Here is a 23944-nt window from a genome sequence, read left to right as displayed (position 1 = left end):
CAAATGTAAACCTTAAGTGTATATAGGCTAATGAAATAATATTAAGTATTTTAATATGCATTGAAATTATGGACATTTCTTCTCTTCCAGATTTCTTCTTCTTCAGTGTAGCCTCCACTTCTGAGGCTACATTTAGGAGTTGGCTGTATTTTATTATTTTTGTCCAAAATTTACATCACTACTGAAATGTGAATGGTTGATAGTCTATATTATATTTCTAGAAATTGATGCAGTTGTGGTTTTAAGTTTAGATTTACTTCAAGGTCTCTGTATGGGTTTTATAAGCTGACTGAATCCAGGGCCCTTCACGTCTAGCTGGCCTTGTTAGTTGATAGCACAGGAGCTGCTTTGGTCTCACTGAAATAAGTGGGAGATGAAAGGTAGCCCAGACTTTAGATCAATGGGAATGGTAAAATCGGTAGGCCAGTTCTGAGTTGGGTCACAGATCAATCATGTTGAGCACATGTGCAAAAAAACACAGTTTCTTTTATTAAGGAATGCAAGCTATTGTCCTGGCTGATTGAGTTTCTGTATCAATCATGATGGATCAAGGATCTTAGAATTTAGGGATATTCTTTGCTTACTTTACCTACACACCTTAATAAGAAAAGCTAGACCTTGGCTCTATTTCTAATCTTGAGATGAATGCCAGTTAAGGAAATATTCTTTTTAAAAATTAATTAACAATTAATTAATTTTATTAATTTTTATTTTTCTTTTTTTAAAAAAGATTTTATTTATTTATTAATGAGAGAAACACACACACACACACAGAGAGAGAGAGAGAGAGAGAGAGAGTGAGAGAGAAAGAGAGAGAGAGGCAGAGGGAGAAGCAGGCTCCATGCATAGCCCGACATGGGACTCAATCCCGGGTCTCCAGGATCACACCCTGGGCTGAAGGCAGCGCTAAACCGCTGAGCCACCCAGGCTGCCCACAATTAATTAATTTTAGAGAGAGGGAGAGAGGAGGGGAAGGGGCAGAGGGAGAGGAAGGGAGAGAGAACCTAATGTGGGGCTTGACCCTGTGGTCATGACTGGAACCCAAATGGAGAGTTAGATGCTTAACTGAGTTCCCCAGGCACCATCCCCCCTTTTTTCAGTTAAGGAAAGATTCTGGGTAGGACCTGCACACTAGGAGAGGAAGCAGGTTCTGTCCTAAGAGGAATGAGGCTAACATTTATGGAGTACTTATCATGTTCCAGGCACTGTGCCCAGTACTTCCTTAAACACCATCCCATTAGCCCTCTTAATCTCACCGGGTAAGTGTTCTAGGTATTTCCAAGAGAAAAGCCAGTCTCAGTAGGTTAAATACTTCACCCAAAGTCATAGCTCAGAAGTGGCAGGGTAGGAATTCCATTCTAGGGTGACTGGACTTTGAAACCTAGGCTCTTTCCACTTTTGTTCCTCATGCTGAAGAATATCATCCCAAGAGCGACTGATTGATTTTCCAAAAAGCCAAGTGTCCCCTACTGCCATCTGTGTACTTGGATGTCAGGGTAGAATTGCTGTGAGCTGGGGATCCCTGGGTGGCGCAGCGGTTTAGCACCTGCCTTTGGCCCAGGGTGCCATCCTGGAGACCCGGGATCGAGTCCCACGTCGGGCTCCCGGTGCATGGAGCCTGCTTCTCCCTCTGCCTGTGTCTCTGCCTCTTTCTCTCTCTCTGTGTGACTATCATAAAAAAAAATAAAGAATTACTGTGAGCTTCTTGAAGCCACTGGGAACTATACAATCATTTGAAACAGGAAGGTATTCTCTGTTGATATTACTCTTGTTTCAGTAAAACAAGAAAAAAGTTGTTATTTTTTTCCTCGTGCTGAAGTTGTCTCTGCAATAGTAAGGACTAGCTCTAAAACCTGATGTTAATACCTTCACAGTTCTTTTTTAACCTTGCAATGTTATTTCCTGATTATTGGCATTTGATACTCAAAACATTATTGTGAGAGAATGAAGACATATATCAGTCTCCCCAGAAACTGAGACACAAATAAGTCATTTGTCAGAAATGTCCACATTTGTCTGGGAGAACAGACATTCCGAGTTGGAATGCCCATTTCTTCTCCATTGTCCTGGTTTGCAGCAGATGCCGTGTTAGTGGGGCCCCTATGCTGTGAATCCCCTGAATATGTCATGGCCTTTGTGCCCTGCTTTCTGTATATAAATGAACAGTGGAAATATTTGAATTCGTATTCCATTTCCCCACCTTCCTGTCCCTCCACAGCAGGTAGGGCTCTGGCTCTGTCCCCAGTGCTTTCATGAGATTACTCTGTAGGACATCCCCCAGAACCTTCTTATTGCTTCCCACACCGGGTGCTTCTCAGGCCTTACCTCTGCCAGTGCTGGTAGGTCTTACCTCTACTACTATTGAGCACATCCTACTGGAAACACACCCTCCTCTTGCCGGCAACCACATGTGCCTTGATTTTCTTATCTCTCTGCTTCTTTTTGATTTCAGTGTCCTTTGCTCATCCTTTAACTATTGATGTTCCACAGGATTCTGTTTCAAGTCCTCTTCCTTTTGATTTTACACACTCTCTTTGCACAACCGCAGCCTGTCCTCTGGCTGAGGTTATCACTCATCTGTCGACGCTCTGTAAAGAGAGGGCTGGGTCCAGATTTCTCTTTTGAGGTTTAGCTTGGCACATCCAGTTGCCGATTGATGTGCCAACTCAGCAGGTCTAGACTTGTCCCAAACGGAGCTCATCAACTCTCTCCTTCCTCCGTCACAACCTCCTGGTAAGTCCATTTTGCCAATCTCAGTAATCAGCATCACCATCTGCTTGGTTGGTTGACTAAGCTGAAAACCGATGTCATTCTAGACACCTCTCCCCCATTATTCCACCTAAGTCCTGTCATGGTAATGTCAGTGTCAACATATTTCTGACTTAATCTTTCCAAACTCCAGGGTTCTCTGTTGTCTAATGGGGTAATTTTACTTACTTGATGGGATTGTTGTGAAGATGAAATGAGTTATTGTATCTTGCCATTTAGTCCTCTGCCTGGCATGCAGGAAATGCTCAAAAAATCCCTGCCATGTTGCTGCTTCCGCCAGTCTTGCCCCATGCCAGTCTGTGTGCTCCTCATCACTGCCTCCAGACTTAAATCTCTCATTTGCAAATCTGGTCATTGCATCATCCTCAAGTGGCTTCTCATTAGTGTTAGAATAAAATCTAAACACCTTGCCTGATACTTAAGGCCCTGCGGTAATAATCCTACCCCCGTGTTTCTCCAACCTTCTTTCTCCTTTTTTCTTTACATCTCAGCTTAGATACTGTTTTCTCTGGAAGCCTCTGACAGTTCCGTAACTCTAGGGTGGGTTAATTATCCTTTCTTCACGTGAAGGAATCCTACTTTAGCACTTATCAGGCTATCCTATAGTTACTTATATTTATATCCAAACTTTTCAATAGTCTGTAAGATCTGGGGCTTTTTCAATTACTTTCTTTTTTTCTGTAACTAGCATAGTATCTGTCATTTTTTAGGTATTTAGGAAATATTTATTGAATGAATGAAAACTTCTACCTTGTAACACTAAGTTTTATACTGACATACTAACATAACTTTTTAAATTAATCTAGTTGCCTCACTTAATTCAAGGTAAGCCAGCCATTCCTTTATTTTTTGCAGGCAAATTTTTAAAATAGTATAAAAGAAATAGTATGTTAAAATATAACCTGTGTATGATTGAAGTAGAAGGAAATAATAGTTTTTTATTCCTTCTAATTTGTGAATTTTGTCAGAATTTTTTCCTCATTTAGACTTGGATTTTCTCCATGGCTTATAGTTATCATTCTTAGGGCAAGTTGGAAATATTGGTGTCAGTAGAGCTTCTTTGTAGTATCAGGGCCACCGAACTGGTTCTGGGAAAGTTTCCTGGTATGAACAGAGAAAGTCGTGGTTGGAAAAATTGGCTCTTCAGAGATAAATGACTGGTAAGTGACTCTCAGGTTGTCCAGTTGTATTTCTCAGAATTATACTCAGGTACCATGTGCCAGTTTCTAATTTTTTTTCATCCATCCTTCCTTTCCTTAATCTGGCAAATTAGTGATTGTTATGAATGAAGTATCTTACATGTCCAAAGCCTTGTTGGGGTTGAAGAAGATATAAAAGGAATACATCCACCCTTTCTAGATCTTCATGTGATCTTATTAAAAAGCTCTCCATTTTCACCAGCAGGTGATTATATAAGGAAGCACACTGTGAGTGCTAACCAAAAATACTGTGAGTATGGTAGTCTGGTGAGCATAGCAGTATTAAGCAGAGGAGGTGGGGCCAAATGTTAGGACAAACAGGGATTGTAGATATATCCAAAGATATATATCAGATATATATCTTTGAGAGGAGATATATCAGAATTGTAGGTGGGCGGCATGGGGCATTGAAGGTAAAATACAAGACACATGAAAGCTTTTTAGTTAGAATAGCGAGTTCAAGTATGCTTTTGGAGGATGGTGAAGGGAGTAAGGAAGATTGGAGACGGATAATTGAAGTTCTTCAGTGTCAGGACTCTAGATTCTTGGCAGAAGGGAAATTTTTTGTTTTTCTGTGGGGAGCCAGTTTGAGCAGAAGAGTGACAAAGGCAATTTTTAGTAGAAACAATTTTTTGGGAAGGTAGGATAAACAAGGTGAGAGGTATATTAGATAAGATCGATTAGAAGTTCTCAGGGTGACAGTTAAGTGGTATGTGTCATTCTTATGTGCCAGACCAGAGTTTGTAACCCTTTGTACTCTTACAAATTATTGAGAACACCAAAGACCTGGAGTATATGTGGTTTATATCTATTGGTATTCACCATTATAGAAATTACTGTTGAAAAAAATTTTTAAATATTTGTTTAATATATTAAAAATAACCTTAATAAGCCTATACCATATTAACATTTTTAAATGAAACATAATTGTATTTTCTATGACAAAAAATTAGTGGGAAGAATGGCATTGTTTTTACATTTTTTCAAATCTCTTTAATATCTAGCTTAGTGGAAGACAGATGTATTCTCATATATGCTTCTGCATTCAATGTTGTGACATATGTCACATACTATCTGGAAAATTCATTGTTCACTCATAAAAGAATGAAAGTGAAAAAGGAAAATGAAGTCTTTGTATTATTATAAAAATAAGTTTGGCCTTACATTTTCTCTGGAAGGGTTTGGATAATCTCTAGGGGTCCCTGGATCACATTTGAAAACCGCTGTGCTAGGGGTTCCTGGGTGGCTCAGTGGTTGAGCATCTGCCTTTGGCTCTGGTTGTGATCCCAGAGTCCTGGGATTGAGTCCTGCATCCAGGTCTCAGCAGGGAGCCTGCTTCTCCCTCTGCCTGTCTCTGCCTCTTTCTCTGTGTCTCTCATGAATAAATTAAATAAAATCTTAAAAAAAGAAAAGAAAACCACTGTGCTAAGGATGACATTGAAAGATGAGCTCACTCTTGGTGGCATATGCCCCAGCTCTGCCTGGAGAACAGTTATACCCTCCTACACCTTAATCCTGGAGGGACTGAATGGGAGGCTCTTGGTGAGCAGCAGGGCCCAAAGAATCTTCTGATCTTGGCATCAAATGGGACAGGGCCATCCTCACATGTGATGGAAAGTATGGTAGCTTCTACCATCTAGAAGCAGGTCAATGTCCCAAAGCCAAGAATCCAGACTAAGTATCTGTGCTCTGATATTATGTCAGGCTTTTAGGGGTGAGAGGTCCTTGAGAAATTGAATGTAGATGGGACAGGGCTGAGAAATGTGTCAACAGCTATGGTAAAATCAGAAAACTTTGTAAACCTATTTTAAAAAAGTGCACCATAGCTTTTAAAATTCCTTTTTCTTCAGTAAAAAAAAAAAAAAATCTAGCCTGTCTTAATTGTGTTTGGAGGTACCTAGAGAAGGAGATTTAAGAAGCTTCTCATGATTTAACTTTATTTTTCTAATTGAGATAGGAATACATATATATTGTCTAAAATTTTGGCATGTATTGAGAAGCACAAAGGAAAAAATAAAAATCACCCATAATTTCATCAGTGTTTATCCTGAGATAAACACTGTTAATATTTTGAAGAATACATTTCCAGATTTTATTTAACTTTTTTTATCGTAATGATGTCACTCCATGCATATTGTTTTATAATAAATCTTATTTCCTTGAACAAGGTTTCATAAAACAAGGTATCTTCTTTTATTTATTTTATTTTATTTTATTTTATTTTATTTTATTTTATTTTATTTTATTTTATTTATTTTTCTTAAGATATCTTCTTTTAATAGCATATCCAGGAAAAGCCTGTTTTGTCTCCTCTTAAGAAATAGTTTTGAGAGTGAATGTGAATGCATGCATATATGTGTATGTGTGTATGCATGTGTGTGCATGCATGTGTCTGTTTGCGTGTATATGTGTGCATTCTGGGTGGGAATGCATTAGCACTCTAGTGGCTCCAGGAGGAAGTATAAGAAAACTTGAGGGAAAAATGGAAAATAAACTGGGAAATCAGAGTTGGGAATCACTTGATTAGCCATTCCTTAAACCTAGAGAACACTTGCCTAGAATGTATTTTGCTCAAACCTTAGAAAAGTCTGTCTTATCTTGGTAAAATAGTATTGAGAAAACTCTGAAGGAGAAATTGAGAGAGAAAAAGTTCAAGAGAGTGTTGGTAAGTGTGACTCAGTGCATATATGCATTGAGCAACATCAAGGAGGTTCAGAAGTGATATTCATGTTCCTTGTGACTAAGGTTTGGTCGTTCCATTATTGCATCAGTAACAAATATAGAAGTGATGTTCTCAATCATTCTTACTTTGAATACTCCTGCTGCCAGTGTAGTCCTGTGCTGCCACTGGTTCTATGACATTGTGCAATCACCCCTGAAAGGATAAATGAATGGGACTATTCACCCGTGTTGGGGTCAGAAATGGCCTTCCAATTGTTCAACTCAAACTACCCTTTTAACATTTAAATATTTAAGTTGTCCTTTTGGGAACTTTGGCTAGTTGCCATATTTTAAACACTCAATGTAATACTTTACTTTCTGCTCTTGTTTACTTTTTCATTAATTTGGTTAGGTTACTACTATGAACTTAAAATGTTTTTGCAATTGGCTTTTAAAAATACAATGAAGTGAGGGGTTCATTCATGCATTTACACATTTATTCATTCAACAAGTATTTACTGAGCCCTATTGTGTGCCAGGCACACAACATTATATTATTAGTATTAGCATTATTGAATACTGAGGTAAATATGATCTCAAGGTTTCCAGAGGTTTCTTTCCCATTACATTATTATTTTGGGTCTTCTCCTTTTCCTCCTCTTAATATGTTCCAAAGAATCTATGGCCAGTCATACTGGTGTCATAGTCGTGTGGTTATGTGATAGTAGCTTGGGTGGATGAATTAACTGGTTGGCTTCTCTGCTTGAGCTGCAAAAACACTGACTTTAAAATAGTAACAGGGAAGCAAAGCATTCAAAGTGGCACACATCCAGGTATTCTAGGTTTGATGATTCTGTTACAGGAGGACTTCTTGGCAATGTCAGCAGCCATGGATAGGTAGTAGAGAGTATTGTGTCAGGTTCTGGGCTTTCTGCTGCTTGAGTGTGGTTATTGTACCTGTTCAACATTCCTGGTTGAGTGATGAGTAGGAGGGCTATTTGAGGGACAAAGAATTACAACTATCATGCATTTCCTTCTTAACTCTCACCATGGTGGGAAAACCTGGCTGGTGTTTGATTGTTCTCAAGGTTTCTCTTTGGGTATGATTTAAGAGTAATTTAACTCTGTGACTCAAGTCACTTTAAGGGCAAGAAATATTATCCTTGCCAGAGTCTAAACAGTTCTCTCTTTCATTATTTGTGTTCTTATCAGTGTTCAACCAGCAAAACATAGGGGTATAGCAGCAAGAATATTGGATTAGAAGTCAGAAAGTGCAAAAAGACAGTCTGAATTCTTTCGTTAACAGTAATAAGTTGTTTCATCTTGGACAGCTTACTTTTCTAAGACATGGTTTCTCCATCCCAGATTTCTCCTTAAATTTACTTTAGTAACTGGTGTAGGGATTATAAGAATATTGCTTTTATGTGCTTCTCAGTACTCTTGTAATAACTATTGTTTAGACAATTCATTTGTCAATGAATCATATATTTACTTGCATTACTGATTTCTGCCTAATGTAAGTTTTTGTGGCTCACATCTTATCTCTCCAGCCAGCAAAAGCACTAAAGAACATTTCAGACTCAGCACATGTATCTCATTCTTCAGGAAGTCTTCCCAGACCCTTTCCCTCACAGTACTTTGCACCTATTTTTACTGTTCCCCTTCTTACATTAAACTGTAGCTATATCATTTGTATATATATGATATATATATATCTACTGAATGGTAAGCTTATTGAAGATGGAATCATGTCTTGTTCTCAGCACCTATCAGAACATCTGGCCCAGAGAAGATGTGATCGACCTGTGTTTGGTGAATGAATATATGAATGGCAGTGAGGGATAAGTTGGATTGGCTTTGATGAGAGTAGGACAGATGAAGATTTTGGGTGGATTCTTATTCAGACTCCTACCTGTCACATATCTTCAAAAAACAGGAGATGAGTCCTTCACTTAGGGTATGGGGAAGGATTAATTGTTTGGCTTTCATCTTAGCTCCATACTTGGCAAACTCTAGAAGATGGCTATAGCTCCTGCTGTAAAACAGCAGTGTGCAGAGCAAGGCAGTGTAGAGAAGTTACTAAAAGGAAAGGAGTTAGGGCTCTTTCAGACTTGGATTCTAATTCCCATTCTATTCCTAGCTCCCCTGGGGCTTGGTAATGAAATTTAAAGTTTCTGTGGTTCATTTACTTAACATCCTAGAAAACCGACTGGACTAGATGTTTCATTCTAGTTTTGATTGTCACAGAGTCTAAGTGCATTACAAGGTGCTTTCTCTTCCTACTTTCACCTTCACAAGAGAGTACATAGCCACACTTAGCAGTGTACTTACTGGGTATGTGAATGGTTCAGTTTCCACAGAAGCACAGATCATGAAAAAACAGAATCTGAAACCATCATTGGAGTGACTTTTGAATGGGATTAGATTTCATTTCTCATGGGGTGTGAAGGCCTTGGGACAATGGGTATGGGGTCAGATGGTCCTAGGATTCTGTATGACTTAATTTGTGCCATTCGAGTAGATACCCAAGTAGAGAAAATAGCCTACATGTTGAGAAAAGGAAGAATGGAGCAGATTTAAAGAGTGAAAAAGCTTATCGTTTCGTTTTCCCGTAGGTTCTGGATGTAGCATTCATTTCCTAGTTTTAAAAATGTCTTTTGAATGATTATGTATCAATCAGGACTCTGATTTGTAAGTGAAGAAACTTAATTTTAATTAGCTGAAGTCACAAAGACAATTCATTCTCTCAGGTCACTGAAGAGTCAATCTTTAGGCATAGCTATATCCAGGGATTAGTTATGGTGCTGGAAGCCTATCTGTCTCTAAGCAATAGTTCACCTTCTTTCACATACTAGAAAGATGGCCTAAGGAAATCCTAGACTCATAGCAATCCTAGTCAGAAAAGAATTTTTTCCAATAGCTCTACTAGGTAGTTGAAAGGTTTGGGTCACATTTTCAGTGGTCAGCCCCAACTACATCACATAGAAGGAGGCTCCCAAGATAGGAAGGTGGTCTGTTACAGGATGATGGGGGTCCTGGACAGGCAAAAACAACAGGTATTCACTATATTTTACTGGCCTACATGATTTCTTCTGTTTTGGGCTGGTCTGGCTCTTTCTTGTTCTCTCTTTTTATTGCTTTTGCACAATTTATATATGTATTCCCAAAGGTTTTCTCTTCTTTCTGTGCTCTGTCTCCTGATGATCTTCTCCCCTCCCACTCATCTCTTATCTCTTTACTGAAGACAGCTGCATCCTTATCTCTGGCCTCTACCTTTCTCAGAAAAAGCTCACTCATCATTTCCATCTGGTGACCCACAGGCATTATAACTTAAAATGTCTAAAACCAAACTGGCCACCATCCTCCCAAATATGTTCCTTTTCCTAGGTCCCTCAGTCACACTGGTGGCGATATCTTCTTTCTACTTTCTCAGAGGTCTAACCTCAAAGTTGTTTTTGACGATTTCCTCTGCATATCATTTCTCCCTTATAGGAACTTTCCTAATGCTTTATCATTATGTATCATGCACTTATCACTTTTTCTCTCGTTTCGCAGATATTGGTATGTGATTTACTTCTGCCATAATTACTAGATTTCTTGATGGAGGGTGTTAGGACTATTTTTTCTTGGTTGCCATCCTTCAGCTTCCCCCACCTGCTCCTTCTCCCATCAGTATTATGCCCAGATGTTTGTGATTCCAGAAATATTCGTTGGATGAAGGAAAATATTTATGCAATACCTAATATAATTACATTGTTATTATACATGTAGTATAATACAACAGTAGTTGAAGAGATAAAAACAGATTTTGTTTAAGAACTATTGCAATAGGGAAGAAGGGACCTTAGTGTAGAACTGGGCCCAGTTCCAAATACATCATGGACAAGTGGAGATTTATAGCCAAGGAGCAGGGTAGGGGTCAATGAATTGAAAATTACTATGAGGAAACATCGTGTATGTGTGTATGTGTGTGTGTGTGTGTGTGTGTGTGTGTGTGTGTGTATTTTGGTTAAACAAACTTAATAGGATTCTTGCTGAAGGCAGGCCAGGGTGACTAGATATCAAAGATGGAAGATTCTTTCTAAGCTGACTTAGTAGGATTCTTGCTAAAACTGAACAATGCTGGCCCTCCAAGGATGGGCACAAGGCTGAGGCTTCACAGACTTAGAAGAGCCTGACCAAAGTTTTGTCAAGTACAGCGCCTGTATCATTATCCACACTGTGTCATTTCAAATCTTGCCTGATTCTTCATGTATCATAAGCAAGTTTTAACTCTACAAAATTTTGGAGGAGTACGTTGCCCTAATCATTCAACTCTGCCCCGTGCTCTCCCTGCATCGGTGTTTCCACAAAGATGTGTCTGGGAAAGATGCAAAAACAACAAAACAAAACAAAAATTTCTGACTAGTCAGAATTGGTCAGGGAAAAAGAGTAGGGGAAGTAGAAGAAGAAATGCATGGGACTCTGGTTTAATGATTTTGGATATAATTTGAGATCTTATTTTATGATATGAATCTAAACCCCCATACCTCTACTACTTCCTTACTTTGGCACTTCATCTATATAAGACCCATTTGAAATCACCTTAATGTGGCAAGAGACTAAAGGAGTTTAACTCAAACATTGAGAAAAGTTCTTTAAGAAAAAAGTCAACCCACTCAATAGTAGGGGTCTGCGGGCTATAGTCTACCTCTGATAGCACAAAGCTCTGCAGCAAACAGCAGGGTGGTACTCTTGAGAATGGCAGTGTTGTAAAAACAGATAGAAAGACAAAAGCTCAGTAAATGAATGTAAAACAAATGGTAAAAAAGCTCAGGAAGTTTTATTAAGGCACATACTATGCAGGCTTATCATCCTGGATTGTTTTGTGAAGAGCCCTTGTGGATCCTACTGGTTTCATAATTTATTCCTTGTTTGTTTTGGAGGTGAAGGGGTGTGTTTGAGAGGATGTTTGACCTTCCTCAACGGTTCTACCGGTTTTGTTGTCACCTCACTGTTCAGGCACTGGGCTCTCATCCTGTTTGTCCCTGCTCTGGGAAACACCACCCTTTTCTTAGACAACTGCTTTCTTTGTTTCAGGTTCAACTTTGTTAAATCAAAGCATTATGAAAATTGAGATTGTAAAGCCAAATAGGCGATTGTATAAAGCTATTGGGATCCTAGTTACTGGTAGAGGACTATTTTAAATAAATCAGGTCTGCCATTAATTGAGTTTTGTCACACTGCTAGTATTCTATTAATATTCTGTCCTCATTCTCAAAGGCAAAGCCTAGATTTTTTTTTTAAGTTTTAATTTAAAATCCAGCTAGTTAACACACAGTGTTATATTAGTTTCAGGTGTACAATTTAGTGATTCAACACTTCCAGGCAACACCTAGTGCTCATTGCAACAAGTGCCCTCCTTAATCTCCATCCTCCGTTTTCCTCATCCCCCTACTCACTCCCCTCTGGTCACCATCAGTTTATTCTCTATAGTTAAGAGTCTGTTTCTTGATTATGCAAGGCTTAGAGTTTTGTCATCTCTCTACCTCCTTGTTCTTTCTGGAGATTGAGCAGTTGCCACTGTCAAGGTGTTATTGTTCCATGACGATCTGTCCAGCCAAAATTTCTACACAGATGTTGCATAGATTGTCAAGACTCTAAGCTCTCTTACAGTACTGATTATATGTTCCTTTGGCTACACTATATTTTTTTTTCCCCAACTGTATGAAGGACAGTTTCTTTAATGACGTATGGTGGGCAATTTAGGCATTTTTGAGGGTATCGACTTTCAAACTCTTAACTGCCATTTACAGTAAAAAAGTGAATTTTACATTGTGATCCAGCATATATGTGCATGATGCATAGTTAGAGCAAAAACTTCACTAAATAATAATTTCCCTTGTTGTGTGTGGTACACTATAGTTTCTATTCTATCTTTTAGCTCCTTACAAAATGCTGACTGTGACATTGTATGTGGATTTCCTGACCCACTAATGAGTCACAATTTGAGTCTGAAAAGAAATGCTTAACAGTCACCAAGTTTTAGGAAGTCTTAGTATGCTAATTATGAGAAGACTTTGGAAATTATCTATGGGCAGTTCCTCTTTTCATCCTAGTTTATAGTTGGAGGAACTTGAAGTCCAAATAGGTTAAGACTTCCTTGTGGGGAAACAGTGCTGTTTTATGTTTATGCTACTATACTCATTTATTTCTGGAATCTTGCAGTGGGCAGTTTGACCACATTGACTTTAACTTTTGAGTCTATCAGTTATGCTCCTGGGTGGCTTCATGGTAACAAATAAATTATTCCTACTTTCCTTCCTTCAGTTGACCTATTTTCCCCTTCCATTAGTTTATCATCCCCCCTAGTCTCTGCTGAAGAGAAGACTGTTAACAGAGCATTGAGTGTGTTGTTTCTTCTTCTAGGGAAGGCATGCAGCTATTGTTGTCATGAATCCAAACCCATTGTCATTGGTTAAACAAGGAATAGCTTTAGGCAAACACTTAGGCATTAAAAAACAAAAAAGAAGTCTAAATGAGAACTTTTTTTAAGGCATCTGCAATTTTAGTTTTGCCCACTGCATACATCTTGGTGTATTTGATGTTTTTTCATCTTAATAATCAGTAGTGATCTCTTTATACCGATACCTTTCATTTTTAGTTGTATTGTTTCTGTTGTGAAGGAAATCACAGAACTTTGTGGTCAAACAGTTAACATCAACTTTGAGTTCTAAATACCATTCATAGAGTGTTAGTCAGCTTGGAGTGCCATAATGGAATACTGTAACCTGGATAGCTTAAACAATGGAAATCATTTTCTCATAATTCTGGAGACTAGATATTCAAAATCAAGGGGTCAGAAGGGTCTGTGTCTGGTGATGGCTCTGTCTTTGGATTGCAAATGGCTGCCTTCTAGCTGTCTACTTACATGGTGAGGAGGGAGAGAGCAGGCAAGCTCTTTGGTGTCTTTTCTTATAAGACCACTAATCTAGTTGGACCAGGACATCACTCTCATTGCTTCATCTAACCGTAATTATTTCCCAAAGGTCTCAACTTTAAATATCAGTATATTAGGAGTCAGGGCTTTAATATATGAATTTTGGGAGAACATAGTCCAGTCTATAGCACAAAGCTAAGTTAGATCGTAGTGGAGTTTAAATATTGGCTGAAGCATACAAAGAATTTTCTCAATTGTATTTATTAAAGATAGATTTTTCTGTTTGATTGAATGGATATTTTTCACGATCTGTAACTCTTATCATGATTATTAGCTATAGTAACACATTTAATTTCTTTTACATTCTTAATAAGCAAGTAAGTGGATGATACAGTCAAAATATACCCAAGAAAAAACTGATACATCTAAAAAGTTATTTTCATAAAGAATTTTTTCCTAAAAATTTTTATTAATAGTTAATGAATTTCTAAGCAGCCCAAACACTATTTTCAAAACCTTACATGGTATAGAAAAGCTATCCGCCATCACTGAGAACCATACATATTTTAGCAAATAACCATATATGCTAAAGGCATACTTTAAAACAACTTTTATATATTGGAATTATTATTGCAGTCTAGAAGCATGGACTAGTTTCTTAATTAAGAAACTATAAGGAAGCCAGGTGTTTGGCTACAAGAAATGTTACGGAGAGCTACTCCAATAGTATACACAAAATATCCATTCAATCTAAAGAAAAACAGAGAGGGGAGATTGAGAATATAGAATCATCTTTAAGTTTTTGATTTGAAAGTTACTGGTCTACTTTTAATGTCTGTAAAGTCCTTGGAAACCCCCAAACCAGTTCTTAATCTTTTTGGCTGCCAAAGGTAGACTGTTGATCAAGAAGAGTTTTTGTTTGGTTTTTGTTTTTGGTTTTTTTTAGTTTGTTTTATTTTTGCTATTTTTTCTTGTTTCTAGGTTTAAAGAGGCATGGGCTATATTAAAATTTTAGGGTTTTTGTGTAGAGTTAGTTCTGTGTGTCTAGCTGAAATTCTCTGTCTCTTTAAAGTATCTTTGCATGCTTTTACTCTGTTAACACATATATGTTTACTGTGTTTATCCTGTTTCAGTGTCTATCAGCAGAAGAGATCTTTTCCCTTCATGGCTTTTCAAATACTACTCAGATAAGCAGCTCCAACTTCTCTGTCATCTGTCCAGCAGTCTTACAGCAATTGAACTTTCATCCTTGTGAGGATCGGCCCAAACACAAAACAAAACCAAGTATTTCAGAAGGTATGTTGGAAGTTTTTTCTCCTATTTGTTTGAAAAGTCTATAGGCTAGTCTGAAATTAAATTAACATGCTTCTTTCTCTGCTTTATTGCTTTTAATTAATCTACAGAGAAGTCCTTGGTAAAATAGTTGCATTCTAAAAGTATTTAGAATAAGAATAATTAGAACTCATTTAAACTTCATAAGTTGTGCTCTTCTATTTGTGGAGTCAAAATTGCACTTGGTATCACTTAAAAACATTGTAAAACTCAATACATTATTATTTATTTAATTTTATTTATTGATTTTTTTTTTAAAGAGATGGCGGGGGGGGGGGTAGGGGGGTGGGGGGGAGGTGGCACTGAAGGGGAGGGAGGGAGAGAGAGAAAGAATCTTAAGTAAGTTCCACGCTTAGCATGGAGTCCAATGTGGGGCTGGATCTCATGATTCTAAGATCATGACCTGAGCCAAAACCAAGAGTTGGATGCTTAGCCAACTGAGCCACACAAGCACTCCCTCAATTCTTGATTTTAAACAATATATGCTTTATACTGTACATGTTGGATCGTGTATTAACTATTTTGCTCATAATTGATCAATTTTCATTACCTTATGCTTATTATATTATTTAAAAGCTTGACAATTTATCCATAATTTTCAGTAAAGGGATAGGGAATAGCATGGTTCTAGATTAAATATTAAGGTACAAGTTATTACTGCTTTAATTTTCATAAAGGATAGAAAGTGCCAGTGACTATTTTAAGTGCCTCTTATAGTAGTGGCATAGATGTTGCATTTCAAAGGAATAACCTGCTGCAAGGAAATTTGAAAATATAAGAAAACAAGTGTGTGCTTACTATATGGTTCACATACTTAAACATATAGAAGAATTCTTTTGCAGATGAAATAAACCACTTGTTTCAGGGGGTCTATTTGCCATCTATGTGCAATTTCTTGATATCTTCAAATTGTTAACCTGACCCACATGGATATTTTAATTTTCATTTTTTTGGTACATTGTTCATTCAATAAATGTTTATTGAATGACATGTAAAGCACACTTCTGGGCATTAGGGATTCAGTAGTGAACAAGGAAAATTCCTTGACCTTTTAGGACTTACGGTGTAATGGAGAAGAGAAAGAATAAATATTTATACAAAGAAGCAAATAAATAATAGAATTTCAGGGTGATAAATGCTATGAAGATAATAAAGTAGGTAAAGAATAGAAGGAGACAGTGGGCGAGTATGATTTTTGACAAGTCAAAGGAGGCCTTTCTGATGAGATTACATTTGAGCAGAGTCTTAACTGCGGGTAGGGAAAGGACCATGGCAAGGTCTTTTTTAGGAAAAGAACATTCTTGGTCAAGGAAACAGTCAGCATGAGCTTGGCAATGAGCTTGGTGTATGTAAGGAACAGCAAGAAAGCCTGTGTGTCTGGCACATAGTAAGCAGGAGGGGGAATAGAAAGAAATGATGCCTAGGGCCTTGTAGTGTACAGTAAGTTGACTGGATTTTATTCTGAATGTGGTATGAAGACACTAAAGTGTTCTAAACAGGGGAGTCACATAATTTTGTTTGGATTTGTAAAAGATTATTCTACTTGCAGTTTGAAGAATAGATATTGTAATAAGGTAAGAGTAGAAGCAAGGAAATTAGTCAGGAGGCAGTTGCCAGGGGTTGGTGCTCAGGACTGGGGACTTGGACTAAGGTGTGAGAGGTAGAAGGGAGGAGAAGTGATCAGATCCAGGATGGATTTTGGAAACTGTGCTGGAATGGTTTGCCTCTGGTTGGATGGGGGTGGAGGGAGGGTGTTGGGAAGGAAGAATCGGGATTTGAGCCACTGAAATTGGAAAGATGGTTGTGTCATTTCCCAGGATCAAGAAGACAGGGAGGTGCAGTTTCTTAGGGAGAAAGCAAGTGGTGAGCATTGGGCATAATTTTTCATATGCTTAGTTTGAGACATTGACATAGACCAACAAGGGGGAATTACCAGTAGGCAGTGGCATGCATACATTTATGCTCAGATTACAGGTAAAAGCTAGAGATTTGACAGCTTAGAAATGGCATGTGAAGCCACTTCTAACCTGAGCCTAAGAGACTATAAAGAGAGAAGATAGAGAAGAAAAAGGATACTTCAACAAAGGAAGTACTTATTCTACTGACTCTTGAATTCCTTTGTGTATATATGAATAGTTTGATCTCTCTCTCTTTGAGTAACAGGAATAACAACAAGAACAAAAATAATGATAGTAGCCAACTCTTATGTCATACTTACCATATGGCAGGTACTATTCCAAATACTTGATCTATGTTAACTCATTTAATATACATAGAACTATATGGTGTAGGAACTACCGTTCCCATTTTACAGCCAAGGAAATGTAGGTCCAGAGAGTTTCAAGTATTTTGCTTAAGAGTACACAACTTGTACATAATCAAGTCTGGTTCAAACCCATGTTCTCTTTTATATTTTATATTTACATAAAGAACAGAAGGCTCCAACAAACATACTTTATTAATATAGTTAGCAATTTTGTGAATAACAGTAATATCATAACTAATTGTCTAAGCAATTATTTTTCTAAGTTATATACTGAATAGGAATATATTTGTATTTCTACAAGTTTGTTTAATACGGTTTGCATTTTATATTCAAAAGTAAATTCAGAAAATGCTTTTTATACTAACATTTAATAGTAGTGTAACATAATAAAAGCATAGGTTCTGAAGCCAGCCCACCTGGGCCCAAATCCCAGCTCTCTAATTTTCCTGCTATGTTGGGCACATGACTATGTCTTTCTGCCTCAGTTTTCTAATCTGAAATAGCACCTTTATGATAAGGTTGCTATAAGGATTAAATAATATTTGTAAAGCTATAGAATATAATATGGCACATAGTTAGGCCTTATATATATATATTAAATAAAATATACCTACCATGTACATGTTTCTGGGCATAGGCGATGAAACTTCAGAAAAAGGAAGTCCTCTACTCTGTGCAGATTAGTAACTGACATTCAAAAGTGTTTTTTAGGGGCACCTGGGAGGCTCAGTTGGTTAAGGGTCTACCTTCAGCTCAGGTCATGATCCCGGGGTCCTGGGATTGAGCCTCACATTGAGCTCCCTGCTTAGTGGGAGCCTGCTTCTCATTTTCCCTTTGCCTGCTGCTCCCTCTGCTTGTGCTCACTCTCTTTCTCTCTGTGAGATAAATAAAACAAATGTGTTTTTAACTTTAATTCCTAGGTTTCCTCTATCCCAGGAACCAGGAAGTAGGAACAGGGAATTGGGAAGCAGGAAGTGACGCATTCCGGGGTCAACACTGCAAAGTCATAAAATGGAAAATCAATAGTTCTACATTACAAGATTAGACTGGCACTAAATATTTGGATGGAGGCCCAATAAAGACAGAAACGCCTCTTACAGTACACCTTATCTTAGGAATTGAAATGGGGCTGGAGTGGGTGGGATGGGATAAGAGAAGAGAAAAAAACTCTGGAGAATTAGGGAAACTGGTAAAGTACTCATTATTACTAATCTAAGATGTTTAATTTGACACTACATTGTCTTTATTTGATGTACTATCTTATTTTAGTGCAGCTGTGTGTGCAGCTTGGTTGAACGATTTATTTAATATCTCTGTGCCTCAGTTTTCTCATCTGTAAAATGGAGATAATTATAGTACATTCCTTCTAGAATTGTTGGGATATTGAATGAGTTAATATATGCAAAAGTCTAGAATATCTATGTCTTTACTCCTCTTATACGTGTTTTCACAGGTTTTTTTCCATTCCCTGTTCCCTGTGTAAGCCTATTCTTTTTTCACAAATAAAATATTTTTTAAGTATTAAATTCATTGGATTCTTGATGTAACTGTTCACTTAATATAGAGTCAATTCTGAGCTCATTCAAAGAAATGAAAAACCAAAATAAAACTAATCCAAAGGAGTCATGATATAAAGATTTTATAAATGTGTTTACACAGATGTTTCAGTGGGCAGATAAAATAGTCTCATTTATCAGAGACCTTGTATTTTGTGATTTTGAAATTGCCTTTCAGGTGTTTTATAAGCTCTCACTGATGAGCACAATAAACTGATGGTAAATTAACTTCTTTAAGAGAATAATTAAGCTTTAGCAATAATTTGATGGTCCAAAATTGGTGCGTTATTTTGATGGGGTCACAGAATACTGTTTCATTCAAATAATAGGTAAGAGGAAAAGAATTTTACTTATAACATTTCTGGAGATCACACTGTCCAACTCTGTAGTAGAACTGATGACTTAAGTCTAAGCACCAGAGATGTTGAATGGCTTCCTCAAGGTATAATATCTGGATGAGAGCACAGGGTTTTTAAGATGGTCTGTTTACTAATTTATTATTTTTAAATAATAATGATATGTATTAAAGGCTTACTATATATTTTGGGGACTACATTAGCTGATTTTATTTTATTTTTGTGAAAACTGTATGTAATAGGAGAATTAAATGAGTCAAAGTGGACGCAGTTTTTAGAAGAATCTTTTTTTTTTTTTTTTAAATTTTTATTTATTTATGATAGTCATACAGAGAGAGAGAGAGAGGCAGAGACACAGGCAGAGGGAGAAGCAGGCTCCATGCACCAGGAGCCTGATGTGGGATTCGATCCCGGGTCTCCAGGATCGCGCCCTGGGCCAAAGGCAGGCGCCAAACCGCTGCGCCACCCAGGGATCCCAGTTTTTAGAAGAATCTTAACACACAATGATCATTCAATAAATGTTAATTATTGGTTACTAATTTTCCTTGCAAATTTATCAAAATCTTTCATAGCTCACTAAGAAGCAGAGAGAAAAGCTCCTCTTTGAATCAGATCATTAGAATGAGGCCTATGGGTATAGGAAGAGGTTCAAGGAATTTCCTTAGAGTAATTCATTCTTTGGTGCCCCACTTGAAGAGATGGATGGAAATTTTTTTTGATAATGTTCTAACAAAACAAGAAGAGGAAGCTATGTAATATGCCTAGAAGGCGATGATTCACACTCCCAAACTTCCCCAAGTGGTCCTGAAAAATGTGCACAATAGTAATGAAGTTGGAAAAACTGAGTAAGCAAATGATTTTTTTTTTGACAGAGTTCTGGGTTCTACCATGAAATATGGCATTCATTCATTCATTAAAGAATGTGTGCTATTTGCTGGCAATATTCTAGACACTGTGGATGAAAAAACTTAGTTCCTCTCCTTAAAAATCTCTTGACTTGTAAGATATAGACAAATATATGTGATAAAACTACTTTTGTACTCAAGATATGGCACATGGTCCAATTACCTTTAATCAAAGCCTAAGGAGCAAGGGACAGCTGCCTGGAAGAGCTGGGAAAGCTTCATAGGAGAGATCTTGGAGTTGGCTTAGAGAAACACATGTAAATTTCTCAGGCAATGAAGATAGACGTTTTCGGATAAAGATCCTCAAATAAAGGCAATTCTGTACTTGGAAAGCATTCTGTTAGCATAAATTCCATGTTGAGAAGTGTGTAAATAACACTGGAAAAGTTGTGTGGGAGTCAGTTTGTGAACAGCAGCTTTGAATAGGGGCATGAGATGATCTGAGTTGTGGTTTCAGGATAGTCTGGTGGCCATGTCAAGTAGGAGTAGGAAGACTGTCATAACACCTCAGAAGAGGAAGTGAGAGATGATGAGGCCTGAGCTCAAGACATTGACAATGAGGAAGAAGCTAGGGTGAGAGATGTTTCAGGCAAAACTGAGAGTTCTGTCGTGAATTGTCTATGAAAATGACTGGTTGGGGTGAGAAATTGAAATTAATCCTAATGCATTTGCCACCTGTGGAGATCACATATTTCTCAGGGGAAGGTGATGTGTTTAATATGTGTATGTGGTTTTGCCTCAGTTTGGTACTCACAAACTTCTTTTGAGTAACACAGCATGCTTCACTTGTCTTCCTGTCGTATCCTTAAGCCAGCCTCTCTAGAATAATCCGGAGGAAATAAAGGTCACACCTACCATTAGCTATAAAGCTTAGGATAACATTCGTTCATTTCATTGTCAGCGATATTTATTAAGCATCTCTTGGATACCAGGCCTTAGGGACAGAGAGTTGATTTTTTTTTCGTTCATTTCATTGTCAGCGATATTTATTAAGCACCTCTTGGATAGCAGGCCTTAGGGACAGAGAGTTGATTTTTTTAGCATGTTTCAGCATGTATGTATCCTTCTACTGGATGAGATTATAAATATTTGTTGAATGAAGAATGCGTATAGGTTAGTGAAAGGATAGAAGGCTATTTGTGTTAAGGGAAACTATACATCATTATACCATGGAGGCAGATGTGAGATTGAGAGCTCTCTCCAAGTGGAGAGTCTGAGGGGAGTAGCTAGTACTGTTTTGGGTGATAAGGTAGTAAATGGGAATGAGGTGGACCTTCATAGTTCCAATGAGATGACTTTGCAGGACCTGGTCAGGGGTCTGGAACTGATAGGAAAGCATCTGGAGAAGATAAAGGGATGGTCAGTGCTATGAAGATTCTTGTGGTCAGAGTAACATTTATTTTCTGTTCATTTCATTTGGTATGCAGGACAAATGACCTCATATTGTTTTGTGTGCTTATGTGCCTATACATTTACCAGTTCCCCAAGCAAAGATCTGGGCTCCCTTTTGGCAGGAATCATGGTTTGGTCTGCTAGGCTCCATAAACATTTGCTTAGATTGTTTATATGTAGATAAAATTGCTTGAACTAGAATAATGGTGAGCAATCTGGTATTCATGAAGCACAATGTAAAATACTTACAGTTTCATTGAATCCCTTGGTCTTTTTAAAAATTAGAATACCTCTACAGGAGTAATGAAGCATATTGCTAAAATATGTCAGCATTGGAGCCAGACTGCCTGAGTTCAAAATCCAGCTTTCCATCTGCATGACTCGGGCAGCTCATTTGAACTCCATATGCTTTGGTTTCCTCAACTATATGAAGGAGGCAATAGTAGTACTTACCTCACAGGGCTTTGTGATGATCAAATTAATTAATACATATCAGTTTCTTAGCACGGTACCTGGCAATGGCAAACCCTCATAAAGTAAGTGTTGCTATGGTACTCTACTGAGACTGTCAATGAGAAAAGAGGCCTCGCATTTAAAAATGTTTTCTGGGCATTTTAAAGAAGTGCCAGTGCTGAGGCAGCTTTCTCATCGTTCACGCTGTCCTTCGTGCTCAGTGTGTGGGGCACAGGCAAAGCCACATGTTGCACGGTTCCAGGGGCCCGTGTTATGTCAGCCTGCACTGCCGTCCCAGTGTGTCCTGGGTTCACACAGCATGCTTCACTTGCTTTCCTGTCGTATCCTTAAACCAGCCCCTCTAGAATAATCTGGAGGAAATAAAGGTCACACCTACCATTAGCTATAAAGCTTAGGATAACATTCGTTCATTTCATTGTCAGCGATATTTATTAAGCACTTTTGGATACCAGACCTTAGGGGCAGAGAGTTGAAAGACTTGCCACCTCCTCTGTCACCGGAGTCCTCACCATATAGCGTATTTTCGCCTTCATCTGGGCTCAGCAGGGTGAGTTGTGCAATGCAGCTCTCTCTGGTCCCCACGTGCTCCCCTCGTGACTGCTCACTGCACTGGGCTGTGTCCAGGTCCTAGAGGCCCCAGCTGGGTGAGGTGTTGCCTTCCCAAGGAGGTGCACTTCACAGGCGCCTGCAGACAAGTGATTATGCCAAGCACATTGTCAGCAACTATGGTCACCTTGAAGCTAACCAGACCCACCCATCTCCACCCCTACCCTCCACCCATCACTTTGTACCTTTTCCCTGAAACTCTGTTCCTCTGAAAGGCTAAGTTTTAAATCAGGCTTTGAGCTACAGATGAAAGTAGGTGACTTTGAACCTGCAGCCCTCAGGTGGTTTGTCACACTCTTCCAGATGTTCTCCAAATTCCCTGCGAGCTAGAAATTTCTTTGTGCCTGTAGTGGTGATTTAGGACTGATGACAGCGTAAAGCTATGTTACTATTTGTATTTATTATTCTATATTTATATCACAGTTTTCTGTACAATTTTCACTGAGAAGATTTTGTTATTTTTTTTTTTAAGATTTTATTTATTTATTCATGAGAGACACAGAGAGAGGCAGAGACATAGGCAGAGGGAAAAGCAGGCTCCCTGTGGGGAGCCCAATGTGGAACTCAATCCCAGAATCCTGGGATCACACCCTGAGCCGAAGGCAGATGCTCAACTGCTGAGCCACCCAGGTGCCCCAAGATTTTATTTTAAAGAAGATATCTGTTTCAGGCTTTCAAAGAAAAAGATTGTTTCAAGCTTCATGTACAGTATGACTTCATTTGGCTCCTTTGTTCTGATTAATTTCTCCTCTTTCCCTTTGATCTACAGTTTGGGGATACGGACTCCTGTCAGTGACAATTATTAATCTGGCATCCCTCCTCGGATTGATTTTGACTCCATTGATAAAGAAATCTTATTTCCCAAAGATTTTGACCTTTTTCGTTGGTCTAGCTATTGGGACTCTATTTTCAAATGCCATTTTCCAGCTTATTCCAGAGGTAAGGATGATAGCTATTTGTTTCTGTGAGTAATTGTTTCTTTTAAATGTTTTAGCACTTTGTACATTTTAAGGCTCTATAATTCTCACAGCATTTTATGGTCTGGTTGATAGTGTTGGATAAGAGAAAGCTGAATCACAGCAGATGAAAAAGCTTGTCTCAAGCTACAAGGGATACTGGTGTCAGAGATAAAATTAATATTCTAGGAGGCCAGCCATCAGGACGTGCCCAGACAGCTCTGGGACACCTCTAAGGGCCTGAAAACTTTATTTTGTCTTGCATTTGGCAAATGTAATTTTTCTACGGACTTTATTTATTTATTTTCTAAAGAGCCTGTGGTGTCAGGTTTACTGAAGATGTACCACCAAATGTCTCCAGACATTTACTACAGCTTTTATTAAAGTTCGCGTGTCTTGTCTGTTAGGAATACCTTGACTCTTTATAATTTCAAACTCTAGCTCTTGCCCTATGTCCTTTAAACAGTGGATTATTTCATTCTCGTGTGTGTGTGTGAAAGAAATCTTTTATTCTTCATTCTCAGATCCAGCCCTTGAGTTTTTTTATCTCTTT

General features: G+C 38.1%; 1 protein-coding gene across 3 annotated transcripts in view; it reads left to right on the top strand.

The window, feature by feature from the left end:
- The window catches only part of SLC39A8 (solute carrier family 39 member 8), a 74819-nt gene that overhangs the window by 10427 nt on the left and 40448 nt on the right, over positions 1 to 23944 (top strand). For all 3 annotated transcript variants that reach the window (XM_041759052.1, XM_041759050.1, XM_041759051.1), the window contains exons 3-4: positions 14682 to 14844; positions 23205 to 23374. In XM_041759052.1, the coding sequence (XP_041614986.1) occupies positions 14682 to 14844; positions 23205 to 23374 (333 nt within the window). The remainder of the gene's footprint in view (positions 1 to 14681; positions 14845 to 23204; positions 23375 to 23944) is intronic.

This window comes from Vulpes lagopus, chromosome 6, assembly GCF_018345385.1.
Source record: "Vulpes lagopus strain Blue_001 chromosome 6, ASM1834538v1, whole genome shotgun sequence".
NCBI lineage: Eukaryota > Metazoa > Chordata > Mammalia > Carnivora > Canidae > Vulpes > Vulpes lagopus.
This window is presented reverse-complemented; position numbering and strand designations above follow the sequence as displayed.